This window comes from Hakea prostrata, chromosome 1 (genome assembly GCF_041222555.1).
Source record: "Hakea prostrata isolate BN-2017 chromosome 1, UWA_Hpros_2, whole genome shotgun sequence".
NCBI classification, from domain to species: Eukaryota; Viridiplantae; Streptophyta; class Magnoliopsida; order Proteales; family Proteaceae; genus Hakea; species Hakea prostrata.
Window position 1 is genome coordinate 55,434,072 of NC_142600.1, and position 23,653 is coordinate 55,457,724.

At 39.0% G+C, this 23,653-nt stretch overlaps 1 protein-coding gene across 1 annotated transcript in view; it reads left to right on the plus strand.

Annotated features, from left to right (window-relative positions):
• The window catches only part of LOC149029158 (pleckstrin homology (PH) domain-containing protein), a 156,781-nt gene that overhangs the window by 38,324 nt on the left and 94,804 nt on the right, over positions 1-23,653 (plus strand). Inside the window, exons 16-24 of the mRNA XM_089140730.1 lie at positions 5,605-5,725; positions 5,812-6,018; positions 6,117-6,320; positions 6,408-6,517; positions 22,202-22,298; positions 22,409-22,507; positions 22,741-22,905; positions 22,979-23,053; positions 23,145-23,576. Of these exons, the coding sequence (XP_088996856.1) occupies positions 5,605-5,725; positions 5,812-6,018; positions 6,117-6,320; positions 6,408-6,517; positions 22,202-22,298; positions 22,409-22,507; positions 22,741-22,905; positions 22,979-23,053; positions 23,145-23,576 (1,510 nt within the window). The remainder of the gene's footprint in view (positions 1-5,604; positions 5,726-5,811; positions 6,019-6,116; positions 6,321-6,407; positions 6,518-22,201; positions 22,299-22,408; positions 22,508-22,740; positions 22,906-22,978; positions 23,054-23,144; positions 23,577-23,653) is intronic.

Sequence of the window (23,653 nt, forward strand, 5' to 3'; positions counted from 1 at the left end):
TCAGCTTCAATCCTTAATGAACTTGATGTGGATGCCTTTAGACGTCCTAGATTTCGTTTTATAAGTTAGTGGTTTTCTAATCTGAGCAGGAACCAGTGAGGAAGGGTGTATTGGGGGCAACAGTTGTTGCGGGTAAGGGAGGTTGGTTCTTTATACGGTATTAATTGATGTATTTTTAATATTTCTTCTTCGCTTAATATAATGATCCTTTTAGCTTTTTTTTTTTTTTTTTTTTTTTTTTTAAAAACCAAACAAAAAAATACCTCCCTTTTCCCCCCCCCCCCCCAACCCAACACAAAAAAAAAAAAAAAAAACCCCCCCCCCCCCCCCCCCCCCCCCTTCCCTTCCTTTTAAATTCCCCCCCCCCCAGAAGGGGGCCCCCCCCCCTTCCGTGTCGGACTTTCCCCAACCCCGAATACCCCCCCCCCCCCTCCCCCCCCCCCCCCCCGCGCGGGGCCCCCCCCCCCCCCCGCCTTCCCCCCCCCCCCCCAACCCAACCAATATCATTATTTCGATTATATTGATGCATGACACCATGCATTCTTCTTTTATAATAAAGCAAATCGCCATTCTTGGTTCCTTTGCTTTGCACACAAATTCCCTGTCAACACAACATTTCCATACTGGTTCAACTAGTGGTGGACAACTATGGAACCCTTGAAGCAATTCTGCCAAGTTCTGTGGTAGAAGCCTTCACTATCTTTTGCCAGCATACAACGTCTTGCCCAACAACACTGGACCTGCTCAAGTTCTTTGTCCATTGCAAACTTGCATGGATAATGTATTGGGACCATTTGATTGCTGAACATATATATATATATATATATATATATATTTATTTATTTATTTATTTTCATAGCACTTTCACATACTCACTCAACACCAAGGCTTGAAATCTCGGTTTCAGGCGACCTCTAACTGAGATATGGCTGACATTTCAGCCATCTTGGCTGAAACTAGATGCCATTGCCTAGAAGTTTTGGTGGCTAGTTTCGACCCTATTTTGGTGGTCTTTTGACCTGGGTTTTTTCATACACCCTTTTTAAAGAATAGTGCACACAACGGAAGAGGTATTTTGCATTTAAAAAAAAATCAACGAAAAGTACTCATTCATGTCAAGAAATTCTTTATTAATTTTTGTATAATTATTTAATAATTTTCAAATAGTTTAAATAAATAATTAACAAAAGAAAATATATTTGACTCCATCACAACATTGATTGAGTGATGGTGTCTCACATATATTAGATTCAATGTCATCCATCATGTATAAATACTATTTTTTTCTCAAAATGCGTTACATGGAAATTAATGTTTGGACCAGAAAATGAAAAAACCAAAAAAAAAAAAAAAAAAAAAGAGAAGATTATACATACCTAACATCAACTGATATTTAATCCCCAACAATCCAGCAAAGTAGATGTTTGTTGACAAAGGAGGGTAGGAATTTGAGGAATAAAGAGGGATTTGATGCCAAAAAGTGGGATTTTTGGTTGGGATTTGCAAAACTGGGGTGGTGGTCTTTAGACAAGACCCGGGAAATGTGTGGATCTTGGCAAAACCAGGTACTTACATGAAAAAAATGAACAGAAACCAGTCGAAATCATCGATAGAGTCCATCTCAGTCACAAAGGGAAAATAACATCAATGCCCTGCATGCTAATATAAGATTGCTAAGGAAGGCAGTCTGCTGTTGTTGCCCTCTCTGTCTCTCTCACTCCCTCTCTTCCTCTCTCTAGACCTGCCTGAGATGGCTGGGAGCTGGAACAGGAAAATCCCTGTGGAAGGAGGTGAGATCTGCTAGTATTCTGCCTCTGTTTGTCTCCCTTTTCCCTGTCTTCCCTCTCCCATAGTCTCTTCTCTCTCTTCCTTCCGTCTCTTTCTTTTTCTATCTCACTCCCTCTCTTCCTTTTCTCTCTAATCTGCCTGAGATGATTGGGAGCTGTAGCAGGACATCTGCTACTGTTCTGCATAGTCTCTCCTCTCTCTTCCTTCCCTCTCTCTCGTTCTCTATCTCACTCCCTCTCTTCCTTCTCTCTCTAATCTACCTGAGATGGTCAGGAGCTGTAGCTGGATATCTGCTACTTTTCTGCCTCTTTTTGTCTCTTTTCCCTCTCTTTCCTCTCCACCATCTCTTTTCTCTCTTCTTTCCTCCTAATCTGCCTGAGATGGCTGGGGCTGGAGTAGCCTCCAAGAGAAAATTTGCTATTCCCTCTCTTCTCTCTCTTCCTTCCCTCATTCTCTCTCTTTCACTCCCTCTCTTCCTTCTGTTTTATCATATGAGGATGGCCAGGAGACGGAGTAGGAGAATCTGTCTCGCAGTGACATCTGCCTATTCTATCTCTCATTGTCTCTATCTTCCCTTTCTTCTCTCTGATTGTCTTTCTCTTCCTTCTTTCACACACTTTCTCTCTCTCTTTTTCTGTCTCTCTCCCCTCCTGACTGCCGCCTAACTTTCCTCTATCTTCCTTTCATCTTGCTTTTTTCTCACCGTGCTAAGAGCTGTCTTGAGCCCTCCTTCCCTGCCCCTTCCACCTCTATTGTGCTATGCCCTCATCTCCCCACTACTGCTGTTGCTGTCGATCGATTTGAAGCTTCTGAAGTCAACTCTGTCGTAGACACTGCTCACGATGAAGATGAAGATTTTGCACTTGCTGCAACCTCGTCTTCTGAGATTGCTGATAATAGGGCTGCTGAATCTTTGCCTGTCTTGCAACCTGAACAACCCTTTTGGGCTATGCTACTGCAACTTCCGTATTCTGCTGTGTTGCTCCGATAACTTCGGAGGCATCTAGGTCAAGAAACCCATATAATTCAATGCTTGTCCTCCTGTGACCCTTGCTGAGTCCAGAAGAAAAAGAAATTGTTAGTTTTCTAGGTTTGGCTCAGTTGAGCTGGGCTGCTTGGCCTTGTATTTTGGTCCATTATTGCCTAATGCTTTTATTTCTCTCTCTTGGTGCGTCCTTCTATGTTTGTTGTAAGGCTTGATGCAGCATATTGAGCCCTCTTGGTTTTCTTTGTATTTCCCTACTGGCTCTTTCTTTTGGTAATGAATCTCTTTATTCAATCCCCCCCCCCCCCCCCAAAAAAAAAAAAAAAAAAAAAAAAAAGAAAAAGAAAAGAAAAGAAAAGGATTATTGCTAAAGAAGGTAAAAAGTAAAATAGCACACTGCCTCAAATTACAATGCGCTAGGAATGTGCCTAACTTGCCCTTATGAACTCTTAACACTCTCTCTCAAGCTGGAGAGAAAATGTCATGCATTCCTACTTTGCGCGGAATGGTGGTGAACTGATGATGAATAAGACCCTAGGTGAAAATGTCTGCTAACTTTTTTCACCAGTTCTCATTAATGGAGTGCATATTTGGATAGAATCAGTACTCTTTGGTGAAGTACTTATCCATCTCAGCATGCTTTCTTCTATCATGTTGCATGGATTTGTGGGTAATACTTATAGCAGCTTTTCTGTCACAATAAAGTCAGTGCATAGATGTTGGAAATACCAAAGGATAGTAGGGAAGCTGATGCACCATTCCTTAAAATGGGCAGACATTGCTTTTGTAGTTGGAGTCTTGAGCTAATATATGCATGCCACCAAGAGAGGCCACTTGGATCATGGATGAGTTGGATCTTGTTTATGCATCATAAGTGACTTGAAGTCTTCTCCAGGTAAAGGACTCGTATGTGCTATGCACATTTGAAGATGGAAGACTTTACTGATAGGAAATATACATCAATCTATTGTCCATTTATAGGGGGTAAAAAGCTTGTTACATGGAGAAATAAAAGGGTGCTGGGGTGGGAGTGGGACCTGTTGTAGCTAGGTTCCTTGCTGGTGTGGAGTTTCAAGGCATTTTTATGGGATATGTGAATTTATCTAGTCAAAATGGTTGACACAACAGGTGGAATTTGACTATACAGAACGCATGTGACTCTATTGTGACAACAAGGCTGTGATAATTATTGTGCACAACCCTGTCAATATGATCGGACAAATATATTTCTTTCTATTATGTATTTGTCTCTTTCTGCAGACCTGTTGTAGCTAGGTTCCTGCTTCATAATCTTTATCCTTTTAGTCTCTAAAGAAGATACCTTGGTGTTAGGTTTATTGATTAGAATAAAGATATTCTAATTGAGGTACCCTAACCCTAGAGATTGATATACCTCATGTTGGAAGAATTAACAGGAGAGAAAAATATCTCTGAGACGAAAGAGACAAAAACATCCCTGTACCCAAATTACAACATTATTTATTTAATTGATCCACTTTTAACACCCCATTCCTCTTTGTACCCCTTTTTTTCATTATTTAGTATAATTTTAGTAATACTTGAAATAAATTACCTACTCGAAGACATAAATCCATAATTCGATGGGTGACAAAATAAAATACGAGGAAAACATAAATAAACTATGATGCATTCTTAGGAGTGCTGGTCCAGTGTTCCTTCAGGAGTAGGTACGTGGTTAGAGCCCAGGTAGTGTCGTGATTCATGAGTATTTCTTCAGTATATCTTGGCCCCAGTGTTTGTTGATAGGGATGAGCTGTCTTTTTTGCATGCTTGTTTTGATACAGCTGCGGACAAGGATAGAGCAATATCATTGTTGAATGCGACTCAACAGTCATTAAATATAGGTTTAGGAATGGTGTAGGTCCCCTTTGAGACTCTCAGATTCTCAAATACAGTGTGCTTTGATTTTGTGGACGAATGTTTTGCTTTTGTTGAGACCTTGGTCAGCTATTTTGGTGTGTAATTTTGCTGGACAAGGTTTTGTGAGAGATCATACTGGGGTTGCAGAAGAATTATGCTTTTTGGGGTCTTGATGTTGGTAGATAAATTGAGGAATGGATAAGAGCTGGGCCAGGAATTGCTCTGAAACATGACAAACTTAAATAGAATTGTCTGAGATGGAATGGCCTTTTCAAGAGAGGGCTCCAGATGCCTTAGTTCAGTGGTGTGACCTGATCTTGGTTGGATGATCTGAAAGATCCAGGGACATGCCTGAGATAACTGTTGGAGAGGTGGTGAAGGACATGCTTAGCTTAGGTCATCATCCTGGTATGACTACAAACAAAGCTGATTGGACAGCAGTGATCCGTATGGTTGAACCCTATTAATTGAGACTTATACCAGATTATTGGGCAGTTCAGCAGTAATGCGCAGCTAAGAAGGATGATACCCCAGATTTGTTGTGTATATTGTATTCCCCCCCCCCCCCCCCGCCACCTTTATCTTTCTATTATGTTTTTGTCTCTTCCAGGATCCATATAGCTGATCCCTTTTTAGTTGGGACAATGCAATGTTGTGAGGTTTTTATGGGTGGTCCAGCTTTGTGGGCCTTTCTGTCCCTTGTTGTACTGGTCCCTTTATTTATTGGTTTAGGTAGGTTGCGGCCCCTTGTTATAGTTGCATTGTATTTTTTCTGCGTCTGAAGTAACTTTTCATTAGTGCTTTTATATTTAAGCTACTCTCGATTTTGGCAAGTGTATAATGTCACATGAACATTTTTTGTAGGTGGAACAAAGGGTAGAATTGGATTTATATTTGTCTTAACGAATTTATGATTTCAAGTTCATCCTAACATTCATTTACCCTCTCAGGTTTTTATTGGACTTGGATATTGCTGCTCCCAAGATTACTATTCCTACTTTTTTCTGCCCAGATAATTCTCACGCGACTAAACTTCTCCTTGATTTAGGAAACCTGGTGCTCAGTACAAAGGTATTTTCCAGAACTCTATGCTAATATTTTTTGGTTTGCATCACTTCAGAATTGGATGGTGATGTAGGTTGTTTACACATCTTCAGGATGAATCTCAATTGGGCTCATCAAAGGAGATGGATATGTACTTGCAGTTCAATCTGTGTTTGAGTGATGTTTCTGCTTTTCTAGTTGATGGTGACTATCTTTGGAGTCAAAATCCTCTGGATACACCATCTACTTCTGGGAAGCCAAGCGGTTTTACTTTTCTACCCGTAATTGACAAGTGTGGGATTGTCCTAAAGCTTCAGCAGGTCGTTACTTCTGCAAAAGAGTGATTTTCATATAATTATACATGATGATATCCCAACCTATGGTTAACTCTTTTATTTTTTTTAATCACAATCTGCAGATACGATCACAGAGTTCTTCCTTTCCCTCAACAAGACTTTCTGTGCGTCTTCCTTCTCTTGGATTCCATTTTTCTCCATCCCGGTACCATCGGCTAATGCAAATTGTGAAGGTCTTTCAGACTGAGGAGGATGAAAAAGTAGATTATCTTCGCCCTTGGAATCAATCTGATTTTGAGGGGTGGTTGTCTCTGCTTGTTTGGAAGGTTTGCTTTTCCCAATTTTTTTATTAGTATAATATGAATTACTATTGTGGTGTCCTAATATTTTTTCACTCTTGATGTGGGTGGCAGGGTGTTGGAAATAGGGAAGCTGTATGGCAGCGTAGATACTTCTGTTTGGTGGGGCCATATCTTTATGTACTTGAAAGTCCTGGTTCCAAAACTTACAAGCAGTGTATCAGGTCTCCCATGTTTTAACAGCATTTTTTATGTCTCTATATTAAAGAATTTAGAATATCACTAGCATATTGATGGGATTTAGGCTGCATGCTTGCATCAAGGTTCTGATGACTTGACTTCATAGCTTTGTTTTAGTACATAGTTCATATGATGCTTGGTAACAGCATAATAGTTGTCAAGGTGCTGTCAAGACAGCAAGCTGTGCCATGAGATCTAAGGTGATCAGTTTCCTTATATTTTAAGGCACCCAGATCTAGAACCCAGGCTTGGAGAGGGTTTAAAGGAATCGTTCACGTTGTATCTTATCGTATCGATCAATACAGATTGGTATTGGTTGGTCTTTTTATTTCTGAAATCATAAGTGTATTGAGTTGTATTTAGTGTATTGAAATGTATTGGCCTATATTATCTGATATGATATGATACCTATGCTACAAACACCTAAAAGCATTTTTTTTAATGTTATAATGCATATCACTAATACTGTTCTATCCACTTGATACATGTCATACATATGGTCTGCTGATACAATATGCTAGATACATATCTATTGTTTCTTAAGCTAGGTTCGAACTCTCGGTTTTGAGGCTGGCCAATGGTGGTGTAATTTCAGCCATCTCGGATGAAACATGGCACTTTCACCAGGAAATTTCAATGGATCCTATTTTAATGGGCTTTTTGACTGAGTTTTTTGCATACACTCTATTTAAAGCATATATATCACAACGGAAAAGATATTTTTCATAAAAAAGAAGAAAAACCAATGGAAACACTCATTCATACTACCACATGGAAGACGTGTGTTCGCTCTGAGAAATGCAAAGTTATAAATTGAAACAAAAGTATTTTAAATGTTTCATAGAATAAATCAAATATTAAATAACATGATTGCCACTAACTAAATACTCAAAAAGAAACTTGTAACCACTTCTCCACTCAAATCTTAGATAGGTTCCTTGGTGGATCCTTCCCAGGAGCCATATATCACTGCATCTATCTCAGCCTTCTGGAATGGTGGACAAAAAACATCTCATGTCATGGGGTGGGACCAACTATTCTGGTAGTCCATATTGCTAATCTATAGGTCTCATTGTCAGCATGAGCTAGATATCCTAACCTAGGGAATGAAACTATAACTACTGTAAGAGGATGATGCCTGAACTGGGTCTGATGGATATCCAAAGATGGACTCCACAAATGATGATCCTGATCCATCCCCGTACCCATGTACAGACATACAAGTAGCAGTCTAGTAAATGACCCCGAAATCCACTCTCATGTTTGTATCCTGTAGTGCCACTAACAACTCCACCATATGCTCCATGAGGACCATAACACCATATGCTCCATAAGGACCATAACTATAACCCCGTTATGGTGTTATTTGACGTTCTCCATAACAATTTCTAGGTATCAACCAATGATGGCACTCTCCAATGTTTAGGTCATCTAAGCTCCTCCAAGTGTATGAACCCCATTGTGCCTGACAAGGTGGATGTATCCATGGATTAGTTTGCATTGGCAGTAGATATGTGAACTTGATGATGGTGCATCATGATCTCGATCTTGTGTTGCATGTGTGAATTGAGATTCCCTTGTGAACCTCATTGATGCTACCTGACTTCCAGACCCTACTGCTTGTACCATTTGGTCCTCCTTCTCACGTAAAGAATTTAATCTATGGCTAGGCTCAGCTGGTGCTTCACCCCCACTGCTTAGTACCACTAGCACCATCAGTAAGGAAAAAATTTCAGTCGAAACTAGGATTTTGACCCAAGAAAAGGCCGAAATTTTTAGGTTTCGAAACATATGATTTTTTTTTTGAAATTTCGACCCTAAGTTTTGGACCTTATATGACGTTCATTTCATCTTATTTCTTGCCTCCTACTTATTTAAAGCATAATAAACACAATGGAACTAGTATTTTGCCAAAAAAAAATCATTGAAAATTTATCATTCAAGTATAATAAATGATTGGTTCCGACAAGTATAAATTGTATTGCATACATGCAGAGGATAATCAGCATAAATGAATTGTTTGATAGAATGGTTACATATGCAACAAGTCAACAAAATAAAATGATCAACTAGATCAAGTGACGGGGTCTCACATATATTAATTTGAAGTCCATACATCATATTTACATAAAACAAAAATACATAATTTAGAAAATAATTATTAAAATGAAAAAATGGTAGCAAATAATAAAAAAATAAGTTTAACAAAACACAACCATAGATCATAGTCATAGGCTAAACATATATTAATTTTAAGGCAATACAAGATCATTTAAGGCATGAACAAAACAAAAATAAAAAAAAGGGGTAGTTTGGAACTGTTGGGTATGGCTCATGCTTCACATTCTATTGCTGGCAGAGTTTCTTTTGTGGCTGTTGTGGCTTAGGAGGAGTTTGGATGCAAAGATGAGCAAAAGAGGTGTTTGAAGGCAAAGGAGTCGTGAAAATTAGGTGAAAATGGGATAGAAATCAACAAAACTGAGGAAAAACAAGTTGGAATTTTAAAATGGTCGAAATTTCGGTTGAGATTGTCGAAATTCTGGTCGAAACCTCTGAAATGGTCGAAATCTTTGAAATTTTAGTCGAAACATGTAACTTTTCCGAAATAATTGGAATATCGTTTCGGTTTCCAAAAATGCAGGCATTTTAGTCGAAATTTCAACAAATTTGACTGAAATTTCTTCTACGACCATCAGTACCATTATCATCATCATTAACAACAATAACATCCTTAGTAGGTGCCTGAGGGGTATTATCATCTCTGTTCGACCAATGTAATTCATCTTCTCTGGGGTATGGCTAGAATGGTTAGGGTTCTGTGTATGCGCTGTCCCATCTATGGTGTAGAACTCATCCACATTCATACCAATCTAATCTGAAATATGTTTACTAGGTCGACCTCCCTCATCCAACGAAGGAAGGATGGGGAAAGCTTGCAGTTGGTCTTGGGAATGGGTTTATGGTTTTCTTGAATCACTCCTGATAGATCTTGAATTTTCTTGTGCCTAAATGATTCTCTTTCTTTTCTTTCTTTCCTTTCTTTCTTCTCTTTTACTTTTTTCTTTTGTCTGTTCTTGAAATTCGGCACTGATTCAAGGGGAAAATTGAATTGCAGAAAATTCTGCAATTCAAGAAATGGACTGCAATGGGCTTTCTTGGCTTCCCGTACTATCGCATGATCAACTAGGAAAAGAGGAGGGGAAGGGGTGAAGCTGCTGCCCTGGTAGGAAAGGGGGAGAATGGGAGGGTTGAGCAAAGTCTTAGTAGGGGAGGGGCTGGGATTTACTTACTTGAGACGGGACTTTATGCTGCCAGATTAATTACTTACATCCAAGAATCAATGGATGAGCCCCGTTATTTATTCTTTATATAGGATAAGATGTAAGGCGCACTAAGACGTTGCACTAACGCGCATCCAGCTTCTTGCTTGCTGGGGGCAAGCACTTGGTAATTATTAGTAAACTAATCTAATAAGGCGCAAGCTTAAAGGAGGGAGGAGTAAATGATGAGAGTGCAGAAAACTTTCACACTCCGCTGTGGGACCCTCCTTGGGAACCCACGACTCCACTCTTTCTTTCGGTCTCAGATTTCTATTCAAACAATCAAGTCTGAATTTTTTGCTGGGTATGGTGCCTTTACATAGCCAATTACTAGAATCTTGGACTCAAAACTAACTTGGACTTTAATTAGGGATTCCAATTTGGACTGGGAATCCCTTTACAACTCAAGCCAAATGACAACTCACTAATTAACACAAGGAAAGGAAACTACGAAGGACCACAAAAATAATAGAATAAAATAACAAGTATATAGAAAGAATCTTTTGAAAATAGATCCCAACTAGGACTCACACATGGACTAAAACTTTTCAATAACTTTACTACTAAGGCTCTACAAAATAGTGGTAGATAAAGATTCTCCAAAATATCTAGAATTAATCAATCACTAATTGGGCTTGAACTAGGGGTGGATAATGACCAAATACCCATGTAAAAGTTGGGCCCCCTGTCAGTGCCGAAGTTGCTAGTGGGCTTGGGCCTTCTTTCGGTTCTTTTTGGGTTACCTTGGGTCTGGTTACATAAAAAACTCTCTCAGTTGAACCACTCTTCTCATGTAAACAAGGACCTAAGGCCAGCGTTCGTAGCCTTAAAACTCTGTAATGCAATCTAATCGGTTGAAGACCTTCTAATGCCTAGCCTAAACAAGTCACCACCACTCAACAAATGCAATGTGAACTCGTTGTTGTAGATGAAGGTACTAACCTGTCTTGCCAATCCACCACTCCTCTCACAATCTTCAGTTGACCCATGTCCTTTAGCATCAAGTCAATGTAGCGTGTAGCAGGAGGAGTCCAAAACAGCTTTGTAGCTGGGATTCTGCATCATCTTCATCCCAACCTTCTTGAAGTTGAAGCTATTATTGGTAACAATCTGAACCATGTTATCCATTCCAACTTCACTAATGACAGCCTTCAACAACTTGTAAATATACTTTGCATCCTTTTCCTTGGATGCATCAATTGACTTGAAGAACATTGTCCCCCCACCACACTTTAACATAAAGTTGATGATGGACTGTCTAGTGGAACCAGTCCAGCCATCATACAACATTGTCACCCCATAATGATGCCACATAGGCTTTAGACCATCAATATGTGTCTTCAAATCTTCATTGTGATTTGGAAGATAGACATTGTAGATCTCTTAAGGAGTTAGCCCCTTCATTCCAGTCCTAGTGATGTAACAAAGGTCTGGGTTAGACTTTCTAGGACCCTCTTTAGCTAGAACCAGCAAATAGATGGGTTATCAAATGATTAAGATTTGTTTGTGGGATGGTTTGGGTATGTTATGAGAGGCCAAGAAACCTATGGGTATCCCATGGGTGGTTTTAGGTTTACTTTGAGTTGGCTAAAAATTACTGGATAACCTATGGTGTGGTTTGGGAGAAGAAAGATAAGAAGTATATTGTTTAACTTGGGTGTGGGAGGTAAGGGTGACAGATGGGATGCTCTAGGGTTAATGGGAGAAGGGAGTGAATATCCTAGGGTTAACAAAATTGGTATGGGGAAGGACTTGAGATTTTTTATAAAATCAATGAAGGAAAAGTAAAGGGGATTAACAGTTGCTGATAGGGAAAAGGAGGTGGGAAAGGGAAATTAGGATTAAGACATTGTGCAATGGAAAAGGAAGGTTTAGAGTTTTAACAAACCTAAATTGGAAGGGTTTGGGATGTCCACGGTTAAGGGAAAAGAAGAGGAAGCTTGAGGTTGGGAGGGAAGGGGGGTAGGGGAGTCTTGCGTCAAAGGGGGAGGGGTTCTTGATTGGATCTTTCTTTCTGTTTCTTTCTTTTTTCTTCTTTCTTTCTTTCTTTGTTCAGATTGCCACAAATTGGAAAAGGGAGGGAGAACTGAGGGAGAAAGACAGGGCTGGGTGGGGGAGGGGACCAATGGGGCTGGAAAGGTGCTGCGAAATGGTAAGGGGAGGGGCTGGTGTTGTGCTGTGATAGAAGAGAAGTGGCTGAGGAGAGGTTCTTGGCTGCTGTACTTGTTAGATGGAATGAAAGTGCTGAGATTTCTAAGCTGTTGCTGGACTTCAAGAACTCTTGGTGAATTGACTAAGAAAATCTTCCTAAATCCACCTTGGCCCTCCCAAGAAGACCATGACCTTGTTTGCCTCCAAACAGAAATTCTTCAATTCAACTTACCCAATAATGGGGGAGGGGTGGGCTTCTATGGCCTTACAACCTGAGCAATTTGACCAAGACTCAAACAGGGACCTTATCCATAAAGGATTCCCGTTACAAGGGACTCAACTAATTAATAACAAAATAACTAATTATTACCCAGAAAAAAAAAACTAATTAATAACAAAAGGACCCCAGTCCTTTATGGGTAGGACCACACCCATCATCTCATCAACCGAGTATTATGGGTTAAGCTCACCAACCTGCACCACATTCAGTTTTCAAGGATATCTTAGTCTACTCATCACTCGTCATCTCATTCTACTCATCTCTCACCTTCTCATCCTTGTCTCAAAAGTAAAAATGTACTAGAAGTTTAGGACTGGCGTATATACAGGGAATTGGCTAGCCATGCATGGGTCATCTCCTTCTTGTGCTGCTTATGATTAAGCGATACCATTCCTCTAGACCTATCTTTTATTGGTCTTGTATCCCCCACCATTATAGGATTCACTGATCCTGAGGTCCCCTGTATTGTTGAATGAGTGCCCCAACAACCCTATGCCATACCACAAGTCTCCCCTCTTATTGGTATGACATTAATGGTACAATGGTGTTACTTTGTGTCCCCTCAGTTTTCCCTCTGCTCTTGGGCGCCCACCAGTAACCCTACCATATACCACGGGTTGTTTAACCTTAATGGCCCTTTGTTAGGGTGGCAGCACTTTAGGGATCATCCTAGCCATGCTTCTAGATGATGGACATGAACATATTATAATGCATGGACATGTGGAGATGCATGAGCATGTGGAAGCAGTGGCTGTAGCCACCACCCCCCATTCATCATTTAGAGTGTGATCCCCCATTCTAGCATTATTCTGACAATAATTCAAGCATAACCGTTACGATAAAGTTTGAATAAGCATTGAAGATAAGAAATACAAGATTTAAGGCAATTCACTTCCACCCGCAATATGACCCACAATATGACCCCAATGCATGCATAATCTAGCTTCAATACAACACTTACGGCATACAAGACAGTAGGCAATTCAGCAAAAATTTCAAGAAAGTAAATTCAGTCCTAAGTTCTAGCGTCCAATCCCCTCACTTTGACTTGTGATTTGACTTGATGAATGAAGCACTAACTTTGGAATCGCCTTTACTTCCACTGCAAAATCCCCTATTTATGATGCACACAAGTTGGTAGAGATGCATGATCTATGTTCCTCAATTACAGCCCTTGTTTCCTAACAGAAGTTGGTTGATGGTGTAGGGGTTGTATGGCAACCATTTTGTGCCAAAATTCCCACTTCAGCACAGAATCAACTTTTTATGCTTCTATGCTGAAGTGGGCAAATTTGGCACAGAATCGTTGCCGTAATCTTGTATGGTTGAACACAAATGGGCACGTTTCTGTGGCCTAACTTGGCACAGAATCTTGTATGGTATATACGACTTCTGTGCCAAAATGGGCACATTTTTTTAATAAAATAATTAAAAATATAAATATAAAATAATTAAAAATAAGTTATATAACAGATGTCTTCAGATTGTGTTTAAGGCAATTATTAGCTGTTGAAGGAAGGGAACTTGAAAAAATATGGTTGTTTTCCTTATTTGCCAAGTTTGAACCATCCAGGATCCTGTCCTTACAATACTCATTTCATAAGAATTACATAGTAACTATACAAAGCCCCAGAGATGGGCACAAGCACAACCCTCCAAAATGGATGACACCAAGCTTGTTAAACACCTAATAGGAGATATTCAATCCAAAAATGGCAACTTGTTCTATCAATTGCAGTCTGAATGTGACTCACTGGGGCAAGGTGACAAAATCCCCTCTAGCACCTGCAAGACCTGTTTCATTGAAGGGCGATCACTGGCATTTGCACTGGTGCACCTTGCAGCAATATCAAGTACCACTTGTATGGTCTCCACCTCTGCATCAATACACCTTCTATCCACTATGTCGGCCAAACGCTTTTCTCTGACCAGGGTATTCATCTGAATATTCAGTTACAAATATGTTAACAGAGTACAGACAATTGCAAAACCTGGAATATGTTGGTGATTCAGGGAAAAAAAGAAAAAGAATCCTTGTGCATGGAATCAACAAAAATTTGAATAAATGAATTATAGTCATCGAACAGGTGGTCGGGTAATGGTAATATAGCTAATCTTACTTTCAGAAGAAAATTTTGAAACATAATAGCCATAAAAGAAGATGATTTGAGGCTCTAATTATTCGGCAGAAGATAAATTCTGTAGCTGAAGGAGATGTGAGAGACAAAAATGAAATTGGAGAACTCACCCAGCCAACAATATTTAAGCCCTTGTTGACAAAAGATGGGTCAGTAGGCCTCTTCCCAGAAACAAGCTCCAACAGGAGAACTCCAAAGCTGTACACATTTGACTTTTCAGTGGCCCGTCCACTGTTTAGATGTTCTGATCCACAAGCAGTAAAATCCCGTCAGTAGCAAGGTTAATCAATTCACTAATTAGATAAAATAGAACAAGTTAAAAGTTCATCCTCAAATTAGTCACTTAGTTCAAGATGGGGTTTCGAGCATGCATAATAATTGTACATAGCTCCGGTAAACATAGACTGATATTCCTATACATGATCTTCGCCAAATAGTCATTATGTAATCCAGATAGTTGAAGTCATATCCTGCTATATATCTACTTCCTCTGTTTCATCTACTAACCTTTTCCAATTTGACAAGCAGAAACATTAGTATACCATGAAGAACCATGTGGTGAATCTGTCAATACTCTATTTGTTGTCATATTAAGATTGTAGATAAACCTACTGGTTATTCATAACTTCAAGCTTTACTTGATTCAAAAAACATTCAGTTAAAAATGTCAAATGCATTTTAATAAAGAAAATTAGATATAAACTGAATTTAATTAACACAAGGTCAGGTAGGGCTGGACACGGTTTGCCCCAACTCTATAAACAATTAAAACAGAACCTACTCATTGAAATGGTCCACCAGATGCCAACAGCAACAGAAATTGTACGCATATAATGGAATTACAAGGCACTAAATGGCCATATCACCAAAAGAGCATTATCTCTTGAGGTCCCCTTAAGATTGATGTTAAGCCTAGTCCGGGACCAACAGTAGAAGTTTTTTTTGGCTAGCCACACAGGCAGTCAGCAACAAGAAGTGAGCCATGGCTTCCCAGGCATATTGGCAGAATAGCAGTCTCTGCGGAGAAGACTTTTTCTTCAAGGTGCCACAGTAGATACAAACAAATAAAAGGAAAGCCTAGGATGAAGAGTCCAGGCAAGTCAATAGAGAAAGAAAAAATATACAGAATCAGAAAAAGCACTTCAGTAGTTCAGGGTAAGGAGTTCAAGTAATTAAAGATGCCACTGAAAATGTTAGGAAACAGTTTCAGCTATCAAATACCACTTAATAATGGGCAATTTTAATTTAGCTTTTGCTTACTTCGATCAAAAATCAATTGGCTGGTGAGAAGCTCGATCTCCAACCCCAATATCTTCTCAAGCGTATACCGTTCCTTTCCTTCACTGGAATAGTCGCAGTGTTTTTAATCTGAAAAATACATACATATGAGCCGAAGCACAGCAGAAACCAGGCAGAACATAAGAGATGAATCCACAAATATCAAACCCAAAAATAGATGCAAAGAAACTATGAAACGGACATCAGAGTTCAAATGGGTAACCCTAATTTCACTGCAATTCGAAGATAAAATCTTGGGGGAAAAAATAAGTAGAGAAAAACATACCAGGGTGATATTGTTGAGAGACAAAGGAGGAGGGTAGTCAAGATGCAAGGGCTCCTCTTCTCGCAAAACCCAACCCGACTTGATGCTCTTATCGTGACAAAATCATCCAACATGTGCCATGGTAACACAGACAGTGGTTGCAGAGAGACCAAGAAAGAACTTTTCACGGTTGCTTAGGGCTTGAGAGAGATGATGGCTGCGAGAGAAACGAGAGAGAGTCGAGAGACACCACATCGTCGTCGAGAGAGATGAGAGAGACCAGAGAGAGATGAGAGACCAGGGAGAGATGAGAAAGACGAGAGAGTGCAGAGGGACGAGAGACCTTAGAACTAGGGGTTTTCACGAAGTCGAGTGGAATTACGTGGATGTCCCTGGTCACCGTCAATCAACACTTGTGCCCGCGTGTTTTCACCAAAATTGCTTCTATGTCAGAGAAGCTCCAATTTGGAGCTTCTTTAACACACCCAATTTGTGTGCCAAAAGCCTGGTTCGACAAACATTTGTTGAACCAGCACAGAAAATCTGAACCGGTTTACCATACAAGATTCTTGTCACTTCTGTGCAAAAACGGGCAAATGACATAGAATAAGTGTGCCAGAATCATTACCATACAACCCCGTAACGACTGGTCCTTTAACTGCCTAGTTGTTGTCAGCAACCAACTCTAGATTTTGGGACCTCTCTTCCTTAATTCTTAGTGGGTTTCTGGCTATAGGGTCGTTTAAACTCTCAGATCCTTCTAGGGTATTATATTTTCTCATTAATTCCAACTCAGTTGAAAAATTAAATTAATCCAAATCACTACATCAAGCATTGTATTTTTGAAGTTTGGGCTGTCACTGTTCATGTGAACAGACATGAACAGTATTATGCTAGTGATGCTTGTTTCCTTTTTGGATATGCTACTCTATTTTCTATTTCTAACGTAGGAATCTTGCTACACAAGTTTTGGGAGTTTCTAGAAAGCATAATTTCTATTTTCTGTTAGTTACTAATTTCAAAACTTTCCTTTTTTACTACTTTCTATTTTGGACAGATTTCAGGACTATAAAATTATGTCCATAAGTTGTACTCTATATTTCCTTTTTTAGAGGGCAAGATGGCTTGCTTCTCAAGTTGTAATCTAGACTATTGATATCTATAAATAAGAGGCTTTGATTCTAGGAATTCTAAGCTAGAATCGCAAGCTTATGTGATTTCTACCAATTCTTCTTTTTTCTTCTTTTTTTATTCTCCTCGGTTATTCTTGTTTTTGCACTTTTGGTTTATTAAAGTTTACTTTTCCAACATGGTATTTGAACATTAATGTGATTCCTAGGTTGCTTTTGATTGTCGGTTTAATAGTCGTTTAGGTTACCAGTTTGAAGAACAGAACCCTAGTTCAATAAAGATGACAAACGATTCATTTAATTGGTGTTCCCATTAAGATTTAACATAAAAAGGGTTTCAACTTTCACTCCCATGGAGATTCTCCATTAAAAAAAATAAAAATCTTTCAGTAGTTTGTTTTTTGCTTTCTAACCTTCGATTGGAGGTTTTTTGTTGTCTGAATTTGCTGTGAGCTGAGTCGGAGTTCTTTAGTGAGATTTGCGATCTGTTTCTGGTCATTGTTTTCCTTCTTTTGACTTTACTTTCAACAATTATTTTAGATGCAGCTAGGGATGTCAACGGTGCGGTTTGGGGCGGTTTTGGGCTAAAAAACACCCAACCCAAACATGGCCCGTTAGCAACAAAAGGGTTTCGAGCTGGTTCACTTTGGTGCAGTTTGGGTTTGGGCTAACGGTCTATACTCGGGTTGACTAACAGTTTGGGTTAACAATCTATGGTATACCAGAAAAAGAACAAAAGGAAATAGTTGAGCATCCTGCAACAAGAGCTAAAATTCTATGGAAAAAAATTGCTATTGATCAATTGCCATTGAAAAATGAAAAGTCATTCCACATTGTAGAAATTCAACCCACCTTATAGAAATGAAGAACCTAGATGGAAGTAGTAACATAGAAACTGCAAGCTCATTCCTCAGGCTCCACTGGATAGTCCTCTTGAAACAAATCTTCAAATAAAAAACCCTTTTAAATTTCAATTTGTGCTATGATTGATTGTCTTGAAATTGGGTTCTTGTTTAGTGAAAATGTTGTTTTTTCCTTCTATGAAATTTGTCACTTTTTTGGGTTGGTATTTAGTTTGATATGCAAAAGAAATACCTCTGGATTGAATAAATATTTACTTAATTTAAACAAACTTGGTACATTCAATTGGGCATTCATACTTAATCCTTACAATTGTCCCTAAAAAGTAGTAGAATGACTATTTGATCTTTGAATTCATGCTCAAGTTTTTTGATAGTCTATACCAACTATTTAGTGGTAATATTATGATTCAATCAATACTTAATGTAAAACTATAAAACGGGTTATAATGGGTTGCGGTTTGGATTCGGGCTGGTGCGGGCTCTGCCACCCTCAGCCCAAACACAACCCATTAAGGTTCGGTTCAGGCTATAACAGGCCTGTGCGGTTCTCTTTTAACGGTTCATCTGCAAATTGACACCCCTAGATGCAGCGATGTAGATTGGGTTGCCCTCTTGAAACCCTCCATGCGTTCCTTCCATCGTCTTCATCTATGTCCATGTATCTGTTTGCAGTTTGGATTGCTGACCATATACCCTTTTATGTCGTTCCCTCTCTTTAGGATTAATATTTCATTTTTGAAAGATTATTTTTTTAATGTTTCTCTCATTCTGTGAGGTTTGGGATCACTTTTGGTCCAATTCCTAGTTCGATTTTTTTTGTTCTAATTTTTAAGTTTTCAAGGGGCTATTTCATAAATTTGAATATTGTCAGGGGATATTTTGTGAATTTGAATGTTTTCAGGTTTTTTTTTTTTGAAAATCTGATTTATCACAGAATTGCCATTTGGCGTATATATTTACTAGTACCCCTTGAAAAATTCTTGTTTATTACAATGTTGCCATAAAGTCTTATTGGAAATTGTTGCTTGGGATCTTTTTATACTGGGTATTGGTTGTCATTGATTGCTCACTTGTAATGCTACACGTGAGGTGGAGAATGGTACCTTATTCTATATCTACTAAAGGTGTGATGAAGGATATTATTTGTGATGATCTTTGTTCTCCCAAGATGGTATTCTACAACAATCTCGTTACCTGCCTACCATTACCTACCTTTTACCTTGCCTACTTGGTCCGTAGTAACCCATATTACCTTACCTACTTAGTCTGCAATAATCTATATTTTCCTTTACCTACCTATTTGATTTGTAGTAACCCATACTACCTTACTTGATTCACAATAACCAACACTGATTATTTACCTATATTTTACCTACTACCTATCTTTGACATGAAGAATTAAAGATTTTTTTTAAAGTTGGTGTTGACTATCTCCAAGGTAAAGTTCTCTCACTGTTTATCGACGTCTGCTATTGCTACACAGTCAAGATTGGTGCTACCTTTCAAGTTTATTTTTATTGTGCAAGCTGAAGTTTTCTTTATGTATACTCCAGCTTGAGGGTGAGTGCTGAAGTTTGGGCTGTTACTGTTCACGTGAATAATATTATGCCAATGATGCTTGTTTCCTTTTTAGATATGCTACTCTACTTTCTATTTCTAACGTAGGAATCTTGCTACACAAGTTTTGGGAGTTTCTATAAAGCATAGTTTCTATTTTCTGTTAGTTGCTAATTTCATAACTTTCTATTTTGGACAGTTTTAGGACTACAGAATTTTGTCCATTAATTGTACTCTTTATTTCCTTTTTTAGAGGGCAAGATGGCTTGCTTATCAAGTTGTAGTCTAGACTATTGGTATCTATAAATTAGAGGCTGCGATTCTAGGAGTTTTAAGCTAGAATCACAAGCTTATGTGATTCCTATTTCCTATCAATTCTTCTTTTTTCTTCTTCTCTGTTCTTCTTGTTATTGCACTATTTTGGTTGATTAAAGTTAACTTTTCCAACAGTATATCTAACTAAAGATTTAGCTTGCTGTAATACAGGAATTTGGGCTCCTTTAGACTCTATTCTTAACAGGAAAGCTCTTGTGGCCTTCAATCACAAAAGCTCTTTGTTTACCCCCAATTCCCAACTTTTATCTATTCATTAATATAGTCCTACCCTTAAAACCAGTTCTATCAGAAGTTATTCATGACAGTAAAGGGGAACGAGATTTACCTTCCGGAGTGATTAAACCTGAAATTCAGTAACTCATGAGTATCAATTGATTGAACAAGCTTCCTAGCCTTAGCTTTCTCCTCTCTCTTCCCTCCCGAGTTCTATTGTTGCCCAAAAATGAGATGTGAGATTAGATCTTAGTCTTATAGTGTTAGTTAAGGGGTGAGTGTTAGGGTGTTAGTTTGGGACCATGGGTTAACTTCCCCAAATTTTACCTGCATTTTGACCGTCGACTTGTCATGGAGCTGGTTGATGAGGCATCGACCTTCCTATTGACCAGCTCCCCATCTTTGGTGGTTCTCGTCCCTTTACCCATTAGCTCTATGGTTTTATGTTTACCACCTTTTCCCTCACATTCTAGGCTCCTATGAGCCATCTGTTGAGAGGAATCCAGGGTTCTAAACCAATTATATCTAACCCATCTTTACCAAGCCTTTATTATTCGGCATCAGCAAGATGGCCGTCTCTGCAAGCTCCGGTGAACCTATATAGATGGAGGAAGCAAATCCATCGATTGAGGCTGCTGCGGATGGTGGGATCCCTTGTGTGCAGTCGGCTTTGGGGTTTCTGTATGTAACCGGTTCTCCGTCATCCAATTTGTCTAGGTTCAGATTCTCCCTCGTTGCAGGTACTGAATTGTTTGTACCTTATCAATTTGTTAAGTATCTATAATTCTTGCCAGGCCTTTAAGTTGGCAGGGTTGCCGAACAATTCACCTCAAGTTATTACTTGTAACGAATACATATATATTTACCTAGTTAAAGCCACCTTTGATTTGTAATTCCTGGAGACTGGCTATCCACTTTTCATGCCATCCGGGTGAGAGTTCTTCCTTCTCTCTTCTTCTTGCAAGGCTGCCTCTAAGGCTTTGGGGTTGGTCTCTATTAATTGAGTTGTTCACCCATATAGCCATTAGCATTCTGGCATGTGCTCTGCCAGGTTCCGATCCTACAACACAACATTGTGTTAGAGTCTTAGGGGATATTGCATCCTATTTCATCTTATCATTCTGGGTAATCAAGAGATTCTAGACCAGTTAATGTAGCATCCTTGCAGCATTGAGGTCAGAAATTGTAATCTTTCTGCATATCAGAGAAATCTGGCTTTGCACCACTTTAATCGCCTTTGCACCTTATCAATGATGGCCAACCAGTGTCCTCCTAATAGCTTCCTTGAAAATTAAGGTACAACAAGATTCTTGAATGGTAACTTGTTTTCATTGAAACCCATTTTATCCAAAAGTTGCATTCTACTATTCTGGGTAAGGTCCCAAACATAACAGAGAACTTAATCCTATTGAGGTGCAGCCAAGAGAGGATAGAAAACTCAAAGAGAGCCTGTATACTAGCCACAATCAATTCTTGGGCTGCTTCCAGAAAGGTCAGTAATTCATCTGCAAGCATCAAATTGGATATTTTGGGCTTCCTTGCACTTGGAAATTTATCTGCCAGTTGACCTCCAAGTTCCTCATAATTCCAGAGAAGGCCTTCATCACCAAAGTAAATAAATATGGTGATAAAGGGCCATGGTGTTAGTATAAAAAACACCATTCCTCCTATAGTCGAGCGAATGCAGTCGCGTAGTACTTCGCTGTCCTGTTTATGAATAATATATTTTAAAAAAATATTACTTACGTATAATATTCTATGCTTCAAAACACTTAATACATAATCCGTTAAACACACTTGCATTGTACATTGCTTTCCTCTTTATGCATGATATCTTTTGCATATCGTATTTTATGCTTTAGAACTACTTTAACATGTATACTAAAAATTTCCATGTGTATCTTTATTAGATCTTGCATCTCTAATATGATACAAATGTATTCTAGAATCACCTTCCTGATATGAAACCCAATGCTAATACCTTCAACCTCGCTTATGACTTCTGGTGATTGCCATTGGGAAGCAAAGTCCACATTTTCACATCTCAGAAGCTTGACACTTTGTTGCTGCAGAATGGATATTCATATTTCTTCCATATTAACCATTATGTATCTGATGTTCATGCTTTTATCTGTAGTCTCTGGGGAAAACAAATACACCAGGTTCCAGCAGAAATGGTTGGTAATGTGCAACATGTTTTAGCAGTTTGTGATGCTGTGCAATCTAATATTAAGGTGCGGTTTTATCTGCTTATTGGCTGGGAATCACAGTAACCTTATCTTGACTTTGAATTTCAGCTATGTGCTTAGATTTTGTTGCTGAACTTCTCCTATTACATTGCTAGGTTGTGGAAGATGCGAACTCCCTCGTGTTACGATTTGATTCTGATGAATCGAGGAAAACATGGCAGAAACGGTTTCAAGGGGCTATATATCGTGCATCGGTATGGCATTTGTGAGGGGATGGATAGGTGTAGGGTGTGTCTGTGTGGATGTTCTTCCTCTTAGGTTTCAAATGGGAAGTATCTTTAGAAGTTAGAGCCCCTTTAGTCAATTCAGCTTAAATTTGTATACAAGACTTTCTGTGAAGTCAGAGCCCCTTTTAGTCAATTCAGCTTAAATTTATATACGAGACTTTCTGTGCATGAGTAGGGATTCTTATAAGTATTTTTCACAGGGTACTGTACCTATCACTGATTTATCCGAAACGCCTTCAGAACCTGGAGGTGTTGAAACTGGAATTGTGGAAGATCATACTGTGATGGATTTACTGAAAGTGGAAAGAGTTTTCATCACAGGCATTCTTGATGAACTGAAGATCTGTTTCAGTTACAGTCATCAGGTAAGTTTTATCTGAAATTAAGTTATATCCTAATCTAGCTGCTGTGAATAACTTAGTTTCGTGTCTTCTCTAGGTTGATGGAAGTTTAACGAAGGTCCTTCTAGCAGAAGAGTTTCGCCTATTTGACTTCCGCGCAATAGGTGGTCAGGTGAGTGTGTTATTTTGGCTTGTTTCACTTTGTGGCTATTTTGTTTGTTTTCTTTTTCCCTTACAATAAATTTAACTAATATATAAAACAGGTTGAACTTTCAATTAAGGGGAATGACATGCTTATTGGTACTGTCTTGAAATCCCTGGAAATTGAAGACTTAGTTTGCAAGGGTGGGGCTCAACCATGCTATCTGGCAAGATCATATATCAAGACTGCTGACATAACCACTTCAGGTGCTCAGATTTCTGCTGTTGACAAAACTCAAAGTGAAGATGACAAGTTCTTTGAAGCACCTGAGAACCTGGTTGACTTTGTTGACTGTCCTGAACAACCACTTCTATTCGAAAAGCTTCCAATTGTACCTCCTAGCTTTGATCGTATTTCTGGTCTACTCCCTGATGCTGAACCTAGAACGGTAACTCGGGAAATGGAAGTAACTCATAACTTGGATAGCTTTGTGAAAGCTCAGATAGTTATCTATGACCACAACTCTCCTCTATATACTAACGTTGATAAAAGTGTAAGTGCTTGATGCTTGAAATACTGTCTCTATTTCTTCTGGTCATTTACATTTCACTGACTACTCCCCATTATGGT